At 59.7% G+C, this 14,766-nt stretch overlaps 1 protein-coding gene across 1 annotated transcript; it reads left to right on the forward strand.

The window, feature by feature from the left end:
- Positions 1-60: 60 nt before the first annotated feature.
- Positions 61-14,742, forward strand: LIN28A (lin-28 RNA binding posttranscriptional regulator A). The gene is made up of 4 exons (XM_086863354.1): positions 61-302; positions 1,089-1,267; positions 9,749-9,933; positions 10,829-14,742. Exons 1-4 carry the CDS (start codon positions 272-274, stop codon positions 11,040-11,042), a joined length of 609 nt encoding a protein of 202 aa, XP_086719480.1. The 5' UTR covers positions 61-271; the 3' UTR covers positions 11,043-14,742.
- Positions 14,743-14,766: the final 24 nt, after the last annotated feature.

Genomic DNA, 14,766 nt, shown 5'->3' on the forward strand with positions numbered 1-14,766 from the left:
GCTATTGTCTGCGAGAATTTGGGAGCCTTTGAAAAAACCCTCCCGCTCCCTCCCACCCCTATTGTTGGAGTGAAGATGGAGTCAAACCTCTCCCGGCTCCCTCCCGGCGGGGTCTAAGCTGGGTTTTTTGTTGGTTGTTTTTTTTTTTTCCTCTTTTTTTTTTTTTTTTTTCCTTTTTTTTTGGCTGGCCTGATACCCTCAAAGCTGGCCGAGGAGGAGGAGGGAGGAGGCGGTAACAGCCACAACTCGGAATTTGCAAGCGAGTGTCGGGATGGGGTCTGTTTCCAACCAGCAGTTTGCAGGTTAAGTTATATTATTGTCGCAGCCCGCCTCGGCTCCGCGATTATTAATAACGACGGCAGAGCCCGGCTGGGGGGCGCAGGGACCCCCCCGAGCCCGGCCCACCCAGCCCCGCTGAGCCCCGGCAGCGCGGCCGGGCCCGCCGGGCCCCTCTGCCCCGCGCAGCGCTGGGGGGCTCGCAGGGGGGGATTTATCGGGGGGTTTTTATCCCCCTTCCAGCCCCAGGATGAGCCCAGAAGTTTGGGGCCGGTGGCGGCTGCTGGGGGTGTTTGGGAGCGGGGGTGGGACGGTGCAAGGGGGGGATGCTGACGGCAAGGGAGAGTTTCTCCAGCGTGGCTCGCTGGGGGCAGGGGAGTTTCGGGTTGGGTATTTTGGGGGAGTTTTTCCCCCATTTTTCTAAATTTTTGTTTTGATATCTTGATTTGAGAAAAAATAATTTGGCTGTTTTTTCGTTGCTCGTTTGGTCTTTGTGTGTGTTTGTGTCTGGGGTTTTTTTGATTTTTTTTTTAATTTATTTTTTTTTTAACGTTTTTGAGGGAGAAACGGATTTCGGGCTCCCACTCCACGCACTGCCTGGGTGGTGCTGGAGGAGCTGCCTTCGTTTCCCGGGGTGATCCCCATGCACACGTGGAGGCAGAGCTCACTTCGTTGATTTTTTTGGGGGGTTGGGGATTTTTTTGGGCGTTTTCCAGCCCAGGATTTGAGGTTCCTGTGCGGGGCGGCTGGGCCGGGGGGCACCCGCGGCTCCCCCAGCCCCCGGCTCAGCGGCTCCGTGGGTCTCTCGCCAGGTGCGAAGCCGGGCGAGGAGCCGGCCGGAGACTCGCCCAAGGCCGAGAACGAGTCCCAGCCCCTGCACGGCTCCGGCATCTGTAAATGGTTCAACGTCCGCATGGGCTTCGGCTTCCTCTCCATGACCGCCAAGGGCGGCGCGACCCTGGACTCCCCCGTCGATGTCTTCGTGCACCAGGTACGGGCCCGGAGCCGCGTGGGGAGCCGGGGAGGGAGGGCTGCACCCTCCGGAGGGTGAGGGAGGGATGGGGACCCCCCTGGCGCCCCCAGGCGCGGCCGTGGCTCCCCCGGTCCCCGGGCGGCTGGAAGGGCAGGCACGGCCGCGGCCGGGGCCGCTCTCCGGGGACCGGCCCTGTAAGCTGATCCCGAGCGATTTCATTTTCCCGTGGTTGCTGCCCGAGGAGCCCCTCGGGGCCGGGGCGGGGGAGCAGGTGCCCGCGGAGCCGGGCGGGATGCGCCGCTCACCCCGCGGAGGGACGCGGGGAGCGGGCGGGGTAACCCCGGGAGCCGCTCCCGGGAGCCCCGAGCCGGGCTGGGATGCGGCACCGGGAGTTTCCGCTGGAGCTCATCCCGGGACCGGGCATCTCTGCCCGCGCCCTTTGTCCCGGGTTGGTGTCCCTGCGGATCCTGTGTGACAGTGACAGTCCCGTGTCCGAGCTGACCTTGCCCCACGCGTGTCAGAGACCCTGCGCCGAGAGAAGCCGTGGATTGGGGGCTGAAGTTCCTTGAACGCCCCGGATCTCGGATCTTCCCGGAGATCCCCCCGGGGGCTGGGGGAAGGGGTTTGGAGATGGTTCCCAAAGCGGGGCCAGCGCTGGGAGGGGATGTGGAGCTCAGCCCCGGCTCGCGTGGACGGAGCTCTGTGTGGTGCCCCTCACCTCGGGACAGCCGCTGCCGTGGGGCTGGGGGGGCAGAGTGGCACGAATGAAGGGGGCACGGGTGTGTTTGGAGCGAACACGGGGGGTTTGTGCGCGTGATCGAGAGCAGCACCCTGGTGCTGGCTCCGGGGACTCCCCGGACCAGCCTTCAGTGGCTGCTGCTCTTCACGGGCCCAAAGCCCCCCAAGCCGGGTCCATCCTGCGGGCTGGGGGTGCAGGACTGAGCCCCCGGGCTGTGAGGAGCTCCTGGAGCAGGGGCTGCCGGGGGTCGCTCACTCCGTGCCCACGAGTGGAGGCTGCAGGCAGGACTGGCAACCTGGCGAGCAAACGCTGCCCAGGGGAGATGCAAATCCCTTCTCCCTTGGCTGTGGCACGGGCAAACGCCTTGGTAGGAGCTGCTGTCCCAGACACAGCTGGTTTTGGAGTCAAGGGCTCCAAATCAGCCGGGGAAAAACAGATCCTGGTGTTCTCCAGAGAGCAAATGGGCCTTTGCATCTCAATGTAGCACAGCGGGACCCAGCGCTCCTGGGGAGAACCTCCCGCCCTTCTCCTGGGGCTTTATTGCCCCCAGACAGTCTGGTTTCCTGATTGCTCCTGCTCACATTCCTGCAGGGGAAGGGAATTAGCTGGGGTGTCTCTGTCGGGAGTATCCCACTGCCAGGACAGACCTGCAGCCTCCCGGTGCCCCCCAATTTCCAAGGTCGGGGGAGCCGTGGGATCCCCGAGGTCGCAGCGTTTGGGAAGTACAGGGAGCTCTGGGGAACAGCGGCTGATTTGGGGCAGCAGAGGGGCCGGGGGTGCGGGGGGTTCTCCTGCCGCACCAAAGGGCTTTGCACCACCAGAAGCTTTGGGATGATGGAGAATTCTTCTCCTCCGGGTCGGGTTTCGCCTCCTGCTCCGCTCACCGCTGGCACAAAATCTCTGCTGTCCTGCAGAAACAGCCGGAGGTGCTCCCGGTGTCTCTCCCGCTGCAGAGCATCCCTCCTTGGAGAGGGAGCAGCTCTCTCTGCTTTTGCAGGGCAAATGAATCCTTGTCCAGGTGCTGTCCCAATCCCGAGCAGCCGGGCGCTCCCAAGAGCCCGTGTCGGCTCCGCTCCCGGGGAGGGAGTCCGGGCTGCGAGGGCAAAAGCCACAGAAAGCCACCGAAAGCCACCAAAAGCCACCAAAAGTCAGGGTGGGCAACGCTCAGGGCTCGGTGTGCTCAGCTCCCCGAACCAGCTTTGGGGCTTAACCCTCCAGAGCCCCTCAAAACCCGCTCCTTCCCCTCTTCATTTACATATGTGAATGATGACCCACAGGAAGTAATTGTGGGAGAAAGAAGGGAATTGGCCTCTTTAGATCTATTAAATCACTTTATTACAGGAACCAGGTCTGAATGGCCCCTCTCTGCAGGGAGCGCGTCTCCATCTCCCTCTGCCTTTATCTGATCACAAAGAGATTAAAATCTCGGCAGGACAGGAGACTAACAGGGCTCCTTGGGGCTGCCTTTCCCTCGCATTGTGAGCTAAAAATGAGGCATTTGGGTTCAAATGCCTCCCCTGGACACTGGAGATGGATTCATTTGGGGGCTCTGAGGAGACAGGAGGGATGAAGCAGAGGGGAGCAGAGCAGATCGTCCCGGGGAGGAGAAGGGCTGAGCAGGACCCCTGAGGAATTTGGGATCTTGAGGTGGCAGAAATTGGGCTGGTGATGGTGAAGACCCCAAAGGTGCAGTGTGGTCTCCTCGGGATGCGGCTCCCGGGCTCTGAGCATCACTCACAGGAGTGTGGAGCTGCCTGGGAAGGCAACTTAGAACGAGGGAAAAGAGAAAATCAAGGCTCGGTGCCACTGGTTGGAGCTGGAGGAGCAGCCCTGACCAGCAGGGCTGGGATTTGGGGTTGGGGTCTGGCTGAGAGCAGAGGGGAAGGTGAGGTCCGGTGCCTGGAAATCGCTGCTCCCCACAGCTTGGCTCTGCATTTCCAAGCGTTTCTCCAAGCCAGCAGCTCTAAATCCTTGATAAACGCAGTCAGTGCGGCTTTTTCGCTCCTTCTCATGATTTTAGCAAGAAATTCTGCCGGTCACCGTGGCTGCTGTGGCATCAGTGTTCCATCAGGTCCGTGTGGGACATGAAGCCGGGATGAGGCACTCCGGCCTTCCCCAGTGCCCCGGGCAGTGCGGGGCTGGGTGGGCACATCCCGGCACGGGAGGGGCTTCAGCCCCCCGGGACCGCCTGGGGGTCGGGGCTGGCGGAGCGGCTCCATCCCCATGAGGGGGTGAAAGTGGCCGTTTTGGGGTTTTGGCTGAGCTGGGCTGTTCACCCACCTGTGCCAGCCCGTGCGTGCTGCCAGGGTGACAGAAATAATCATCCGTGTGAGCATGACGTGAGTCTTTAAAAACAAACCCGTGTTTGGAGGCAGCTCCATCCCAGACTGTGCAGGAAAAGCACAAGGGACAGTTTCTCTGTGCGGGAGCAGCGTCCGGCCTTTCCCTGCTGCCTTCCTCCCCCTGGGCTGGGGTGCGGGATCCCAGCGGGGTTTTGGGATGTGCAGGGCTGGGGAGGGGGTGAGGGCTGGATCCCAGCGGGGTTTTGGGATGTGCAGGGCTGGGGAGGGGGTGAGGGCTGGATCCCAGCGGGGTTTTGGGATGTGCAGGGCTGGGGAGGAGGAATCCTCTCGGAGCGGCTCTCTGGGGCAGCGGCTCGGAGCCGCGATGCTGCTGGAGGTTCACGTGGAATTTCTGGATTTTTGTGCTTCCCCGCGTTTGCTCTGCAGGGCCGGGGTCACCCCCAGCGCTGGGCGGGCACCCAGCGGAGCTGCGCATCCCTGGGGAAGCGGTGCTGGAATCACAGATTAATTTGGGTTGGAAGGGACCTTTAAAGGTCATTTGGTCCAACCCCCCAGCAAGGAGAAGGGAACCCCCGCAGAGATCCCCTGGGGTGGAAATGCTCCTTGGAATCTCTACTTTTCTTGTTGTTTTTTTGGGGTTTTTTTGAGGGGGAGAGAGGGGTTGTAGCATCTTTTTCAGTTTTGTTTATTTTGTGGGGTTATTTAAATAAGCGCTGGAATGAAATTTTTTGTATTTGCGCCGCGTCCCGATGGGAAATATTGAAAGAGAGTGGTTTTATTCCATCCCTGAAACTCCCTCAAGACGCTCACACACACACAAAAAAAAGCCTCCTGTCTCAGTGTAAAGATTAACTGATGGCCGCAGGCACATCCCTTCCCCCAGCTCCCCCTCCCTGCCCCAGGGAGAGAAAACACCCTGGAATGGTCTCCTATGGCCCAAATGAATGGGATCGCTCCCGGGATGGAGCCCCTGTCCCTGCCGCCCCCACTTCCAGCTCCGACCTTTCCTTCTCCCTGTTCCCCCGCTCAGGATAAGCGGGATGGAGCTGAAATCATCCCCGGGGGATGCGCGGCTGCTCCGGGCCGCGCTCCTGCTTTAAGACGGGAGCGCAAAATTAATACGCAGCCACTGATCCCAATTAGCCGCCCCTGGGAAGTGCGGGAGGGTTTTGGTGGGGAAAAAATACAACCAAAGGAGCTAAAAGGATTTAGGACAGGAAACTGATGGATTAAACTTTGTGGTAGATGCCTTTTTTTTTTTTTTCCTCCCTCGGAATTGATATCTAGAGTTTAATTTTACCGGCTTGTGGTGGAATATTAAGAGCAAACATAGTTACTTTGGCGGGGAAATGCCTTAATTTTGATTTTTAGTTGAAATCGGTAGGGGTCCTTAGGGATATTGCAGCAGATGACGGTGAGGGAGCCAGGGGAAAGCCTTGGTAATGTTTTGTTAAATCCTCTGTGCTCTCCCCGAGGGCTCCAAAGGCATCGCCCTCTTTATCTCTGAGACCCTCGGGGCTGAGGCAGGACCCCTTTCCCCAGCACACCCCCCGTTCGTGCGGGCTCTGAGCTGCAGGAAGGGACCGGGGGGGTTCCTGCTCCAAACCCTTCACTCCTGAGCCAAAACCCAGCGCAGTCCCCGGAGCTTCTGGCACCGGGACAAGATTTGCTGTGTGATTTGGGGACAGGGAAGGGCTTTGCCTCTGGGGACAGGGACCGATCCAGGCACAGGCGGTGAAGGCAAAGGGACATTTCCGTGCTGTGGAAGCTTGGCTCCGTGCTGGCAGAGCCCAACCCTCCCGAAATCTCCTTCGGGGGGTGTTGCCCAGCTGAGGGGAGGGAGAGCTGCTGTGCCAGGGCTGGCCTGAGGCTGCCGCACCCCGCGGGATCGCGGTGGCCACAGGAGGAGCCGCTGGGCGAGTGCCAGCCCTGCACCCCCTGGCACCGCGGGCTGCTCTCACTGCCTGCCCTGAGCCGCGGGGCTGGGGCTGCTCCCTGGGATGGGCTCTGGGGATCGTGGTGGGGGGACCCGGGGGTCCTGGGGGCTGCCCTGCGCCCCCCAAGGGTGGCTGATGCCCTGAAACCGGCAGGACAAGGGACCGGGGGGCACTGCGGCTGTGGGGACAGAGGGGTGCAGCTGATGGGGGGTTTGGGGGCAGCTGAGCCAGAGCTCAGGGTACCCCCAGTGATGGGGGCTCAGCAATCCCTGCGCTGTTTTTCCTGACCCTCCTCTGCAGAGTGGGGGAAACTGAGGCACTGGCACTGCCTGCAGTGGGGCTGGCCTGCCCGAAATGCTCCGGGCAGGGCTCAGACGAACCCTTGGCACCGCAGCCGGCCTTATCCCAGCATCCCGGCTCGTTTTCCAAGGGATTTCAGTTTAAAGGGCTCCGAAGGGCCGAGGTGCAGCGGCTGCTCCGCCCCAGGCCCCGCTGGACACAAAGATGGTTTGATTGAGTGGCCGGGGCTGGCTGGGAATAAACGTCCCCTTGTGTCGCGCTGGGGAGGCCGCGGGGACAATGGTGACCCCGGGGCCGGCCGAGCCCCTCCGGAGCCCGGCGGGGTGGGGGGCGGCCGTGGGGTTTGGGGCGCCCCGCGGTGTCATCCTTTCGGGACGGGAAACGGGTCTGAGCGGGGATTTGCTGGGAGGGAGGAGGAAGAGGAGGGATGAAGGCTCCCACGTGCGGGGTGGGGGGACAGCCAGGGCCGGGGGGGTGGGCAGCGCTCACGTGCTGCGTCTTTGTCTGCCCGAAATAACCGGGGATGCGGGAAGGGAGGGACGGGGAGGGTGGAGGAGGAGAGGTGCCCGCTGCGATGCCCGGGGTGAGGCTGAGCCAGCTCTGCTTCTGTCCCCTGTCCCACCCAGGGCTTAACTCTGGGCCCCGGTGACCACAAGGAAATCCTCGCTTTGGGCTACGCTTCTTTTGGGGTGGCAGCGCTCTGTGACCCCGAGCCCACCCTACACCCCCCGTAGCAAAACCATCCCCCCAGGATGACCCAAGGGAGCCGCAGCCCAAGCGGCAGCAGCCAGCGGGCGAGCTGGGCACGGAGCTGGGGCGTGCAGGGGCTGGAGGGGGTCAGAGGGCCCGCGGCCATGATGCCGGCCACCCTTCCTCCCCCCGCCGGGGCCTGGAACTCCTGGAATTTGGGCAGCGGGAGCGCGGCCGCCGCCGGCCCTTTGTTCTCGCTGGCCGGTGGCTCCCGGCCCTGGCCCTCCCCTGCGCTCCCCCTCATCCCCAGCATCCCCGGCTCGCTCCAATCTCCCCCTTCCTCTCTTTATTTTTTGGGGGGGGGGGGTGTGGGTGTGTGGAGGCCTGGGAAGGCTCGGGCTTTGTGTGTGGTGTGGGACAGGGGCTCTGGGCCCCTTCCTTTCAGATGCAGGAGGTATGCAGCTAATTCAATGGGCTGCAGTTTGATTACCTATCTGATAACAGAGGAATGCCAGCAATGTGTGTGTTTTGGGAAGGGGGCAGGGGGGATGCGCAGGGACCACCAGCCACTCTGCAGCTCACATCAAAAGGCTGCGGGGTGGGGGGGGAAGAGCTGGGGCGCCCCAGCCTCTGTCCCCCCACCCTTCCCTGGGGAGAGGGCGTTTCCTTTGGCCTTTTGGCGGAGGGGGCTGGGGGGTGGCTGTCATCTTCACCCGCTCCTGGAAAATAAATCGCTTCCCCATCATGTTGTGGCAGCTTCTGCCTCGTCCCTCCTCTTCCTCGGGGTGGGGGTGACGGGGCTGGGCTCTGGCAGTGGGGCGGTGGTGCCCGAGGTGTGGCTGAGCTGGGGGGGCCCAGCCGAGTCGGGGTCCCCCCGGCACGGCTCAGCTTTATCCCGGAGCTCGGGGCTGAGCGCCTGGGAGTTTTCATCCCCGCAGTGTAAACACAGCTGGGCCAGCTGGGGCTGTAAACGCCCTGAGAGGAGCCACGGGAGGTGGTTGGCCTCATCCCGCGGCTTCCAGGGCTGCCTCCTGTGCCAGGGAGGGATGCTCAGCCTCTCCTTAACCCCAAAACCCTGGGGCTGCAGCGGAATGGGGCAAATTCCCTGACCGGGGGGGCTCCCGTTGCCCAAATCTCCTCTCACGCTGGGGACAGGGCAGGGTGGGAGACTGAGGCACCTCTGGGATGTGCTGGTGCTTCGGGCACAGTTCCTGCCTGGGGGATGCAGCTGGGCTGGGGGTGGGGAGCAGTTTGGTCACCGTGGGGGTTTGCCGGGGGCTGGTGCTGCTGGAACTGCCCTGGGTGGGCAGAGGTGGCTGTGAGACCCTGTCCTGTCCTTGTTGTCGTTTGGGACCTCGGAGCTCAGGGTTTGGCTCTCCCTTTAGGCAGCAGGAGCAGGTCAGAGAGCAAAGGAGGATCCCGTGTGGCCACTCTGGAGCCCATCCCAGCAGTCAAGGGGATCCAGGGCATGGGGGTGACTTGGCCAGCACATGGGGTCTGTCCCACCCTGAGCTGGACCCCCAGGCACAGGAAGGGAGGGGAAAAGCAGCAGAAAAAGAGGTCTCGAGGGCTGTTCCTCCAGCTCAGCTCTGTTCCCACTTCTCTCGTGCCCACGGACATCCCACAAAGACCCTGCCGAGAAAAATCCACTCCTATAACCCAACAACTCCATTTCTTCCCTCTCTGCTTTTACATGGGGTGTTTCCTCGGGGGCTCCTGCTGAGGTTTGGGGTGGGGATGGAGCAGACCCGTCCCGTGCAGTGGCCACAGGGATGCTCGGTGCGGGAAGAATGGGAGAACATGGCCCATGTGACGGGAACTCTCCGGGCCATGAATGGGGGAGATGCTCCATTCATAAATGCAGGGTGGTGCTGCAGCCGCGCAGGCGTTGGGAATCCCCAGCCGGCAGGAGCTGCTCCTCCTCCCTCTGCCAGCAAATTCCCCTTCATTCCTTGCTCGTGCTCGTTCTGGCTCCGCTGGCAGAGCTGCGGGAATGCCGAGCTGGAATTGCTGCCCGGGATGCAGAGCAGCCAGGGATGCTCCAGGCACAGGGGCGTTGGGAATTGCCTCACCCAGCTCTGCTCCTTAGGGATTTGTTCTGCTGAAATGGACAGAGTCCCTGAAAGTGGAGTGTGTTTTCCTGTCAGCTCACAGTCCCCCTCCCCAGCCTGGGTTTTTCTTGGCTGCCCTAGTTTGATTGTGTGGTGATAACCGACTTGGTGTTCCTGGAAAGAATGGGAGAAGCTCCCAGCAGTGATAATCCTGTGTCAAATGGCTGCTTAATTAATTATTGCAGGCAGTTAAAGGGCTTGAACTGAGGTGAGCCTGCTGGCCTTGCTAAGGGCCTGCCACAAGCTGGGTGCCTTCCATTGTGCCAAGCCTCGAGATTCTTCTGTATTTCCAGAAAAGGAAAAGCAAGGGACAGGCAGAGGGGGACATTTGCAGCTCTTGTGCCGCAGGAGGGCTTTGTGCTGTGCCTGGAGAGCCCCCAGCTCTGTGCTGACCCCCATCCTCCCCCTGTGCCCCCCAGAGCAAGCTCCACATGGAGGGTTTCCGCAGCCTGAAGGAGGGCGAAGCTGTCGAGTTCACCTTCAAGAAATCATCCAAAGGTTTGGAGTCCATCCGGGTGACCGGCCCCGGGGGCGTCTTCTGCATCGGCAGCGAGAGGAGGCCCAAAGGGAAGAGCCTCCAGAAGCGCAGATCGAAAGGAGACCGGTAAGGGCTGGAGCTGAGCCCTGTGGGCACTGGGAGCTGCCCGGGCACCCTGCGATGGGCAGCGACCCCTGACTGGGAAAGCAGATTCCGGCGGTGCATAATGAGTGGCAGATGCAGCTCGGTGGGGAAAGGGCAGGGGAGCAGCAGGGAAGGAGCAGAGGTCAGGGACACCCCGGGCAGAGCTCCCCTCGCCCGGGGAGCCGTGCTGGGCTTGGGGGAGTTTTCTCCAAGAGAAGCCTTTCCTTGTGGGAAGGAAATAGCCAGACGTCCTGACAGCGTGTCCCGTGGTGGGTGGGAACCCCGGGGCAAGTTCCTGGCCAGTCCTGCCATCCTCTCCTGTCCTCTCCATCCCAGCTGCCTCATCCCACTTTTCCCAGTGGGCTGGATGCTGTTCCACCCCAGTCAGCTGTTCTCATAAACGGGTTTTTAAATTAATCAGGAATTGTGAAGGAAGAAGGAAGAGAAAAGGGTTGTGGCCATCCCGCGTGGATGCAGGATTTAAAACGGACACAAGGCAGGTCCCTCTGCTCGCACGGCTCCGGTGTGAGGGTGGCACCCATGGGACGAGTGCTGGCAGGCACAGCCCTGTGAGAAGCCACCACTGGGGGTGTCAGTTGTTCCTGTGCCTGTTCCCGGGAGTGGGCTCTGGAGACACGGCAGCCGGGACACTGATGGAGCCAGAGATGGGGGTGCAACCCCCAACATCCCGATTTTGTCCCCGCTGTGTGGCTTCAGTGCAGTGGTTTGCTGCCATCTCCTGGGTACCAGCAGCACCAACCCTGGGGCCACCACCCACCCTAAAAGCCGAGCCCAGCTCTGGCTGAGAAGCCAAACGGGTCCCAGGCACGGTCACAGCATCCTTCCGCCTCATTTTATTTCTCCTCCCCTCCCACAGGTGCTACAACTGTGGCGGGCTGGACCACCACGCCAAGGAGTGCAAGCTCCCGCCGCAGCCCAAGAAGTGCCACTTCTGCCAGAGCATCAGCCACATGGTCGCCAACTGCCCCGCGAAAGCACAGCAGTCCCCCAGCTCGCAGGGAAAGCCCGCCTACTTCCGAGAGGAGGAGGACATGCACAGCTCGGCCCTCCTCCCCGAGAGCCGGGAATGATGGTGGGTGGCAGGGAGAGGGGGATTCCACCGGGATGAGAAGGCTTTGGCAAGGCGAGGGGCAGCCGCGGGGCTCGGAGGGGAAGGGCTGGGGAGGGCAGGTGGCAGCGCTGGCAGCGGGGACCTGGTGTCCCTGCACAGACCTTTCCCCCAGGCCCAGGCTGGGAAAAGCCCTGTTAGCATCAGGATGGCTTGCTCCAAAACGGGGGAAGGCAGCACCCAACACGCTTCTTCCCGCTAGAAACCCCAAATTTGATGAATCTTTATTCTTTCCCTAAGTTAAGCCAGGCGGTCGTGCCTTGCGGAGGAGGAGCAGAGGGGCGGCATCCCAGGGAGGAGATTGTTCTCTTGACGGCTCCTTGTTCTCTTGAGCTTCAAACAGGCTCCGGCACGGGCTGGATGAGCTGGAGCCGCTCCCCTGCCTGCCCCGGGAGCGAGGCTGAGGGAAAGGCTGCCTGTGGAGCACCAGGGACACCCCCGTGGGCCGGTCCCGCGGGTCCCTCTGCTCCTCCTGGCTTCTCACTTCCAGGGGGGTGTGAGGATTTACAGTTTTTCCATGGTTGCTCCATTGCTGCCAGCAGCAGAGCCCAGATTTGGGCTCAGTCTGGGAGGAAATGGATCATCTCTCGGGGCTGGACTAACACCCCCTGTTTGTGTGCTGCGAGCTGCAGCCTGGGGGAGAGCAAGCCAAAAGAAAACCACTTTTATTCCCCCTCATCCTCCCCAGGTGCCAGCCCAGAGGGCACGAGGTGTTTGACGCAGCCAGCTTTTCCCTCTCGGGCTTCTCCCAGCCTCCAGAACGCGGAGCTGGGAAAACACCTCCGCTCCTCCTGCCCTCCCCACGCTGCAGAACCCGCTGGCTGTGGGGCTGAGCCTCCCCAGGGACAGGGGACCAGCCTGTCCCGGGTTAGTGGCTGCTGTTCCCCCTCCCCACAGCCCTTCCCAAGTCTTGCCTTTATTTATTGGCCCCGGTGGACCCCCCTTCTCCCGGGGAGCCCCCCGGCCGTGCCGAAGCCAAGGCCAAGTGAAAGCTGCACTAGGACGTGCGTGAATGACGTATCTTTGGGTTTGTTTGTCGTCTTTGTTTTGGGTTTGTTGTTCTTTTTTTTTTCTTTTTTTTTTTTTTTTTAATATAAATATTCTGGGTTTGTATTTTTGTATATTTTAATCTTTAAGAAAAGAAAAGGGAAAAAAAAAAAAAAAAAAAAGGAGAGAAAGGACATAATTCCTGCAACTTATTCTCAGGTATTCGAGCAATCTCAGGGATAAAATGCCTCTGTAGCCCAGTGCTGGACAGAGAGGAGGGTGTTTTTTAACAGCACAAAGAAATTATGAAGTTTGTATTGGAAGTGTAGATCTACCTCACTGGATGTTTGCTAGGTGGGCTGATGTGTTGTCAAGCTTTTCAAATGTGTTTTTTGGTATGTTTGGGATTTTTTTTTTTTCTTTTGAACTATATTTTAATGGTTTCTTTCCCTTCCCTGTGCACTGATGGAGGCATTTGGCTCTGTGGGTCTGTGTGTGGGGATGGAGAAGCCAGGCAGAGCCATGGGCAGGGAATAGATGTTAAGAGCCTGTGTTGGCTCCCCAGGTCCTGAATTTCTCCCAGCCTGGTGGCTTTTGAGGACTGTCCTCTGTTTCTCTCTCCTGTTGGGAGAGATGGGAACCCTCCAGTGCACCTGTGCCTGTGTCCTCCTTCTGCCCGTGGGCTGGGATGTCACACAGGCTCCCAGCAGGATGGTGCCGTGTGGCTGGGGGTCAGGATGTGGGTCCCAGCCCCATCCAGGGGGACAGAGGAAGAGCAGACAGTGACCAGAGAGTGTTGGGAGGCAGGGTTACCCTCAACCCCTGCCCTTCCTCACCCTTGAGCTCAAGGCTGGTTGTCCATCGCCTCCACGGATGGGGAACCCAGTTCTGATTCCGAGGGAGGTGCAACTGCTCCATCTTTTTCTCCTTCCTAGCTTTCCTCAAATGCTGACTCACCATGGCTGGGGGAAGCCCTGGGTCCCAGGTTTTGGGGTATGAACACCCCTCTTGCAGCCCAGGGGGGTGGCTGGAGCCTTCCCAGGGAAGGTGTCTGGCTGTGCTGGGCACATTTCCTGCTGGTATTTAGTAGCAATAGGTTTAGATGTGGGGCAGGGCGGGATCAGACAGGAGCACCGACTCCATCCCCAGGGATGGGGGACTCTGGGGGGACTCACTGGAGCCCAGTGACCCCCAGCACATGGGCATTGAGGGGGATAGAGAGCCTCAGCTGCTCCCTGCCCTGCTCCAGTAGTTTAGGGTGAGGTGGTGGTCTCTTCTTGGGGCAGGGGGGAAGGACTTTTAGTTCTTGACTGGCAACAGGATCTGTACAAAACTGCTTCAGGAAAACAGCTTTAGACTGATGGGGTAAATGCAATAGAGCCTTGGGTGAGGGGTGGCTCTTGGCCTCCCCCTGGCACCTCGGCTGTGCCAAGGAAACTGCTGCCCCCTTCATCCCTGTCTCTGCCCCCTTCATCCCTGTCTCTGCCCCCTTCATCCCTGTCTCTGCCCCCTTCATCCCTGTCTCTGCTCCCTTCATCCCTGTCTCTGCTCCCTTCATCCCTGTCTCTGCCCCCTTCATCCCTATCTCTGCCCCCTCAATTCCTGTCTCTGCCCCCTCAATTCCTGTCTCTGCCCCCTCAATTCCTCTCTGCCCCCTCAATTCCTGTTTCTGCCCCCTCAATTCCTGTCTCTGCCCCCTCAATTCCTGTCTGTCCTCAAGAATCATGTAGGACCTTCCCCCACTGCTCCTCCTTTAATGGTTTGGTGATTTCTCTGCCAGATGTCTAGTGTGTGTAAATACCTCTGTAAATCTTTCCACTTTCTCTCAGTATTCTCCTTGATTATTGTTTACAAAAATAAGAGGGAAAAAAAAAAAGAAAAAAAAAAAAAAGGAAAAACAAAAAGGAAAATATCCAAAGCATCTAATAGGTTATGGAGCAGGGAGATGGATCTGCTCTCCCACACAGAGCTGCCAGGTGGGAGCTCTGTAACCATCCCTGTCCTGGGCTGAAGCAAATAGGGAATGACTCAGGTTTCCCCCAGGGTGCTGGGATCTAAGAAAACAGGGATTTTTATCTGTGGTGGGAAGCCACACTGGAGGAGGTGGGATAGAAATTGTGGTTCTTCCCTTATGTTGACAATAATTAACTAAATTGCTGCATCATGGCCCACCCTGCCCACGGGCACTATGCATGAGGGGACAGCCGGGGAGGATGGGGCACGCTCAGGGTCCTGCTGTCACACGGGAGTGTTTGAATGTATGAGAAATAAAACAAAGATGCCCCTCACGAGGGGGGTGTCTACCCTGGGGCAAAAGAGCCCTGAGTCCCAAAAATGTCCACGAGGAGACGGAAGAATGTAATCCATGTTTACTGCTAGCAACCAAAGCGTTCGTGTCAAACCCGTGAAGTTTTATGGAGTGGGTGGGAGGGAGGGGATAACTGGGGTCGCTGTGTGTGTGGGGGAGCTCAGGGTGACCCCTGAGCCAGTTACTCACACTTCCCAAAGACATTTTCTGTCGGAGTCCCTGCAGCGAGATCCTCGGTTCCTGCTGCTGCTGCAGGTTTTCCCCCCTCTGTTCATTTTATTTTTGTGTTTTGTACCAACTGTGTAAAATGTGGGGGTTTTTTTCTTTTCTGGAAAAAAAAATAATAATAAAGACCATGGGCAATGGCTGTTGGTGGTGCTTTGTGTGTGGT

The sequence above is a fragment of the Cyanistes caeruleus genome, chromosome 26 (assembly GCF_971803275.1).
Source record: "Cyanistes caeruleus chromosome 26, bCyaCae1.hap1.1, whole genome shotgun sequence".
Classification (NCBI taxonomy): domain Eukaryota; kingdom Metazoa; phylum Chordata; class Aves; order Passeriformes; family Paridae; genus Cyanistes; species Cyanistes caeruleus.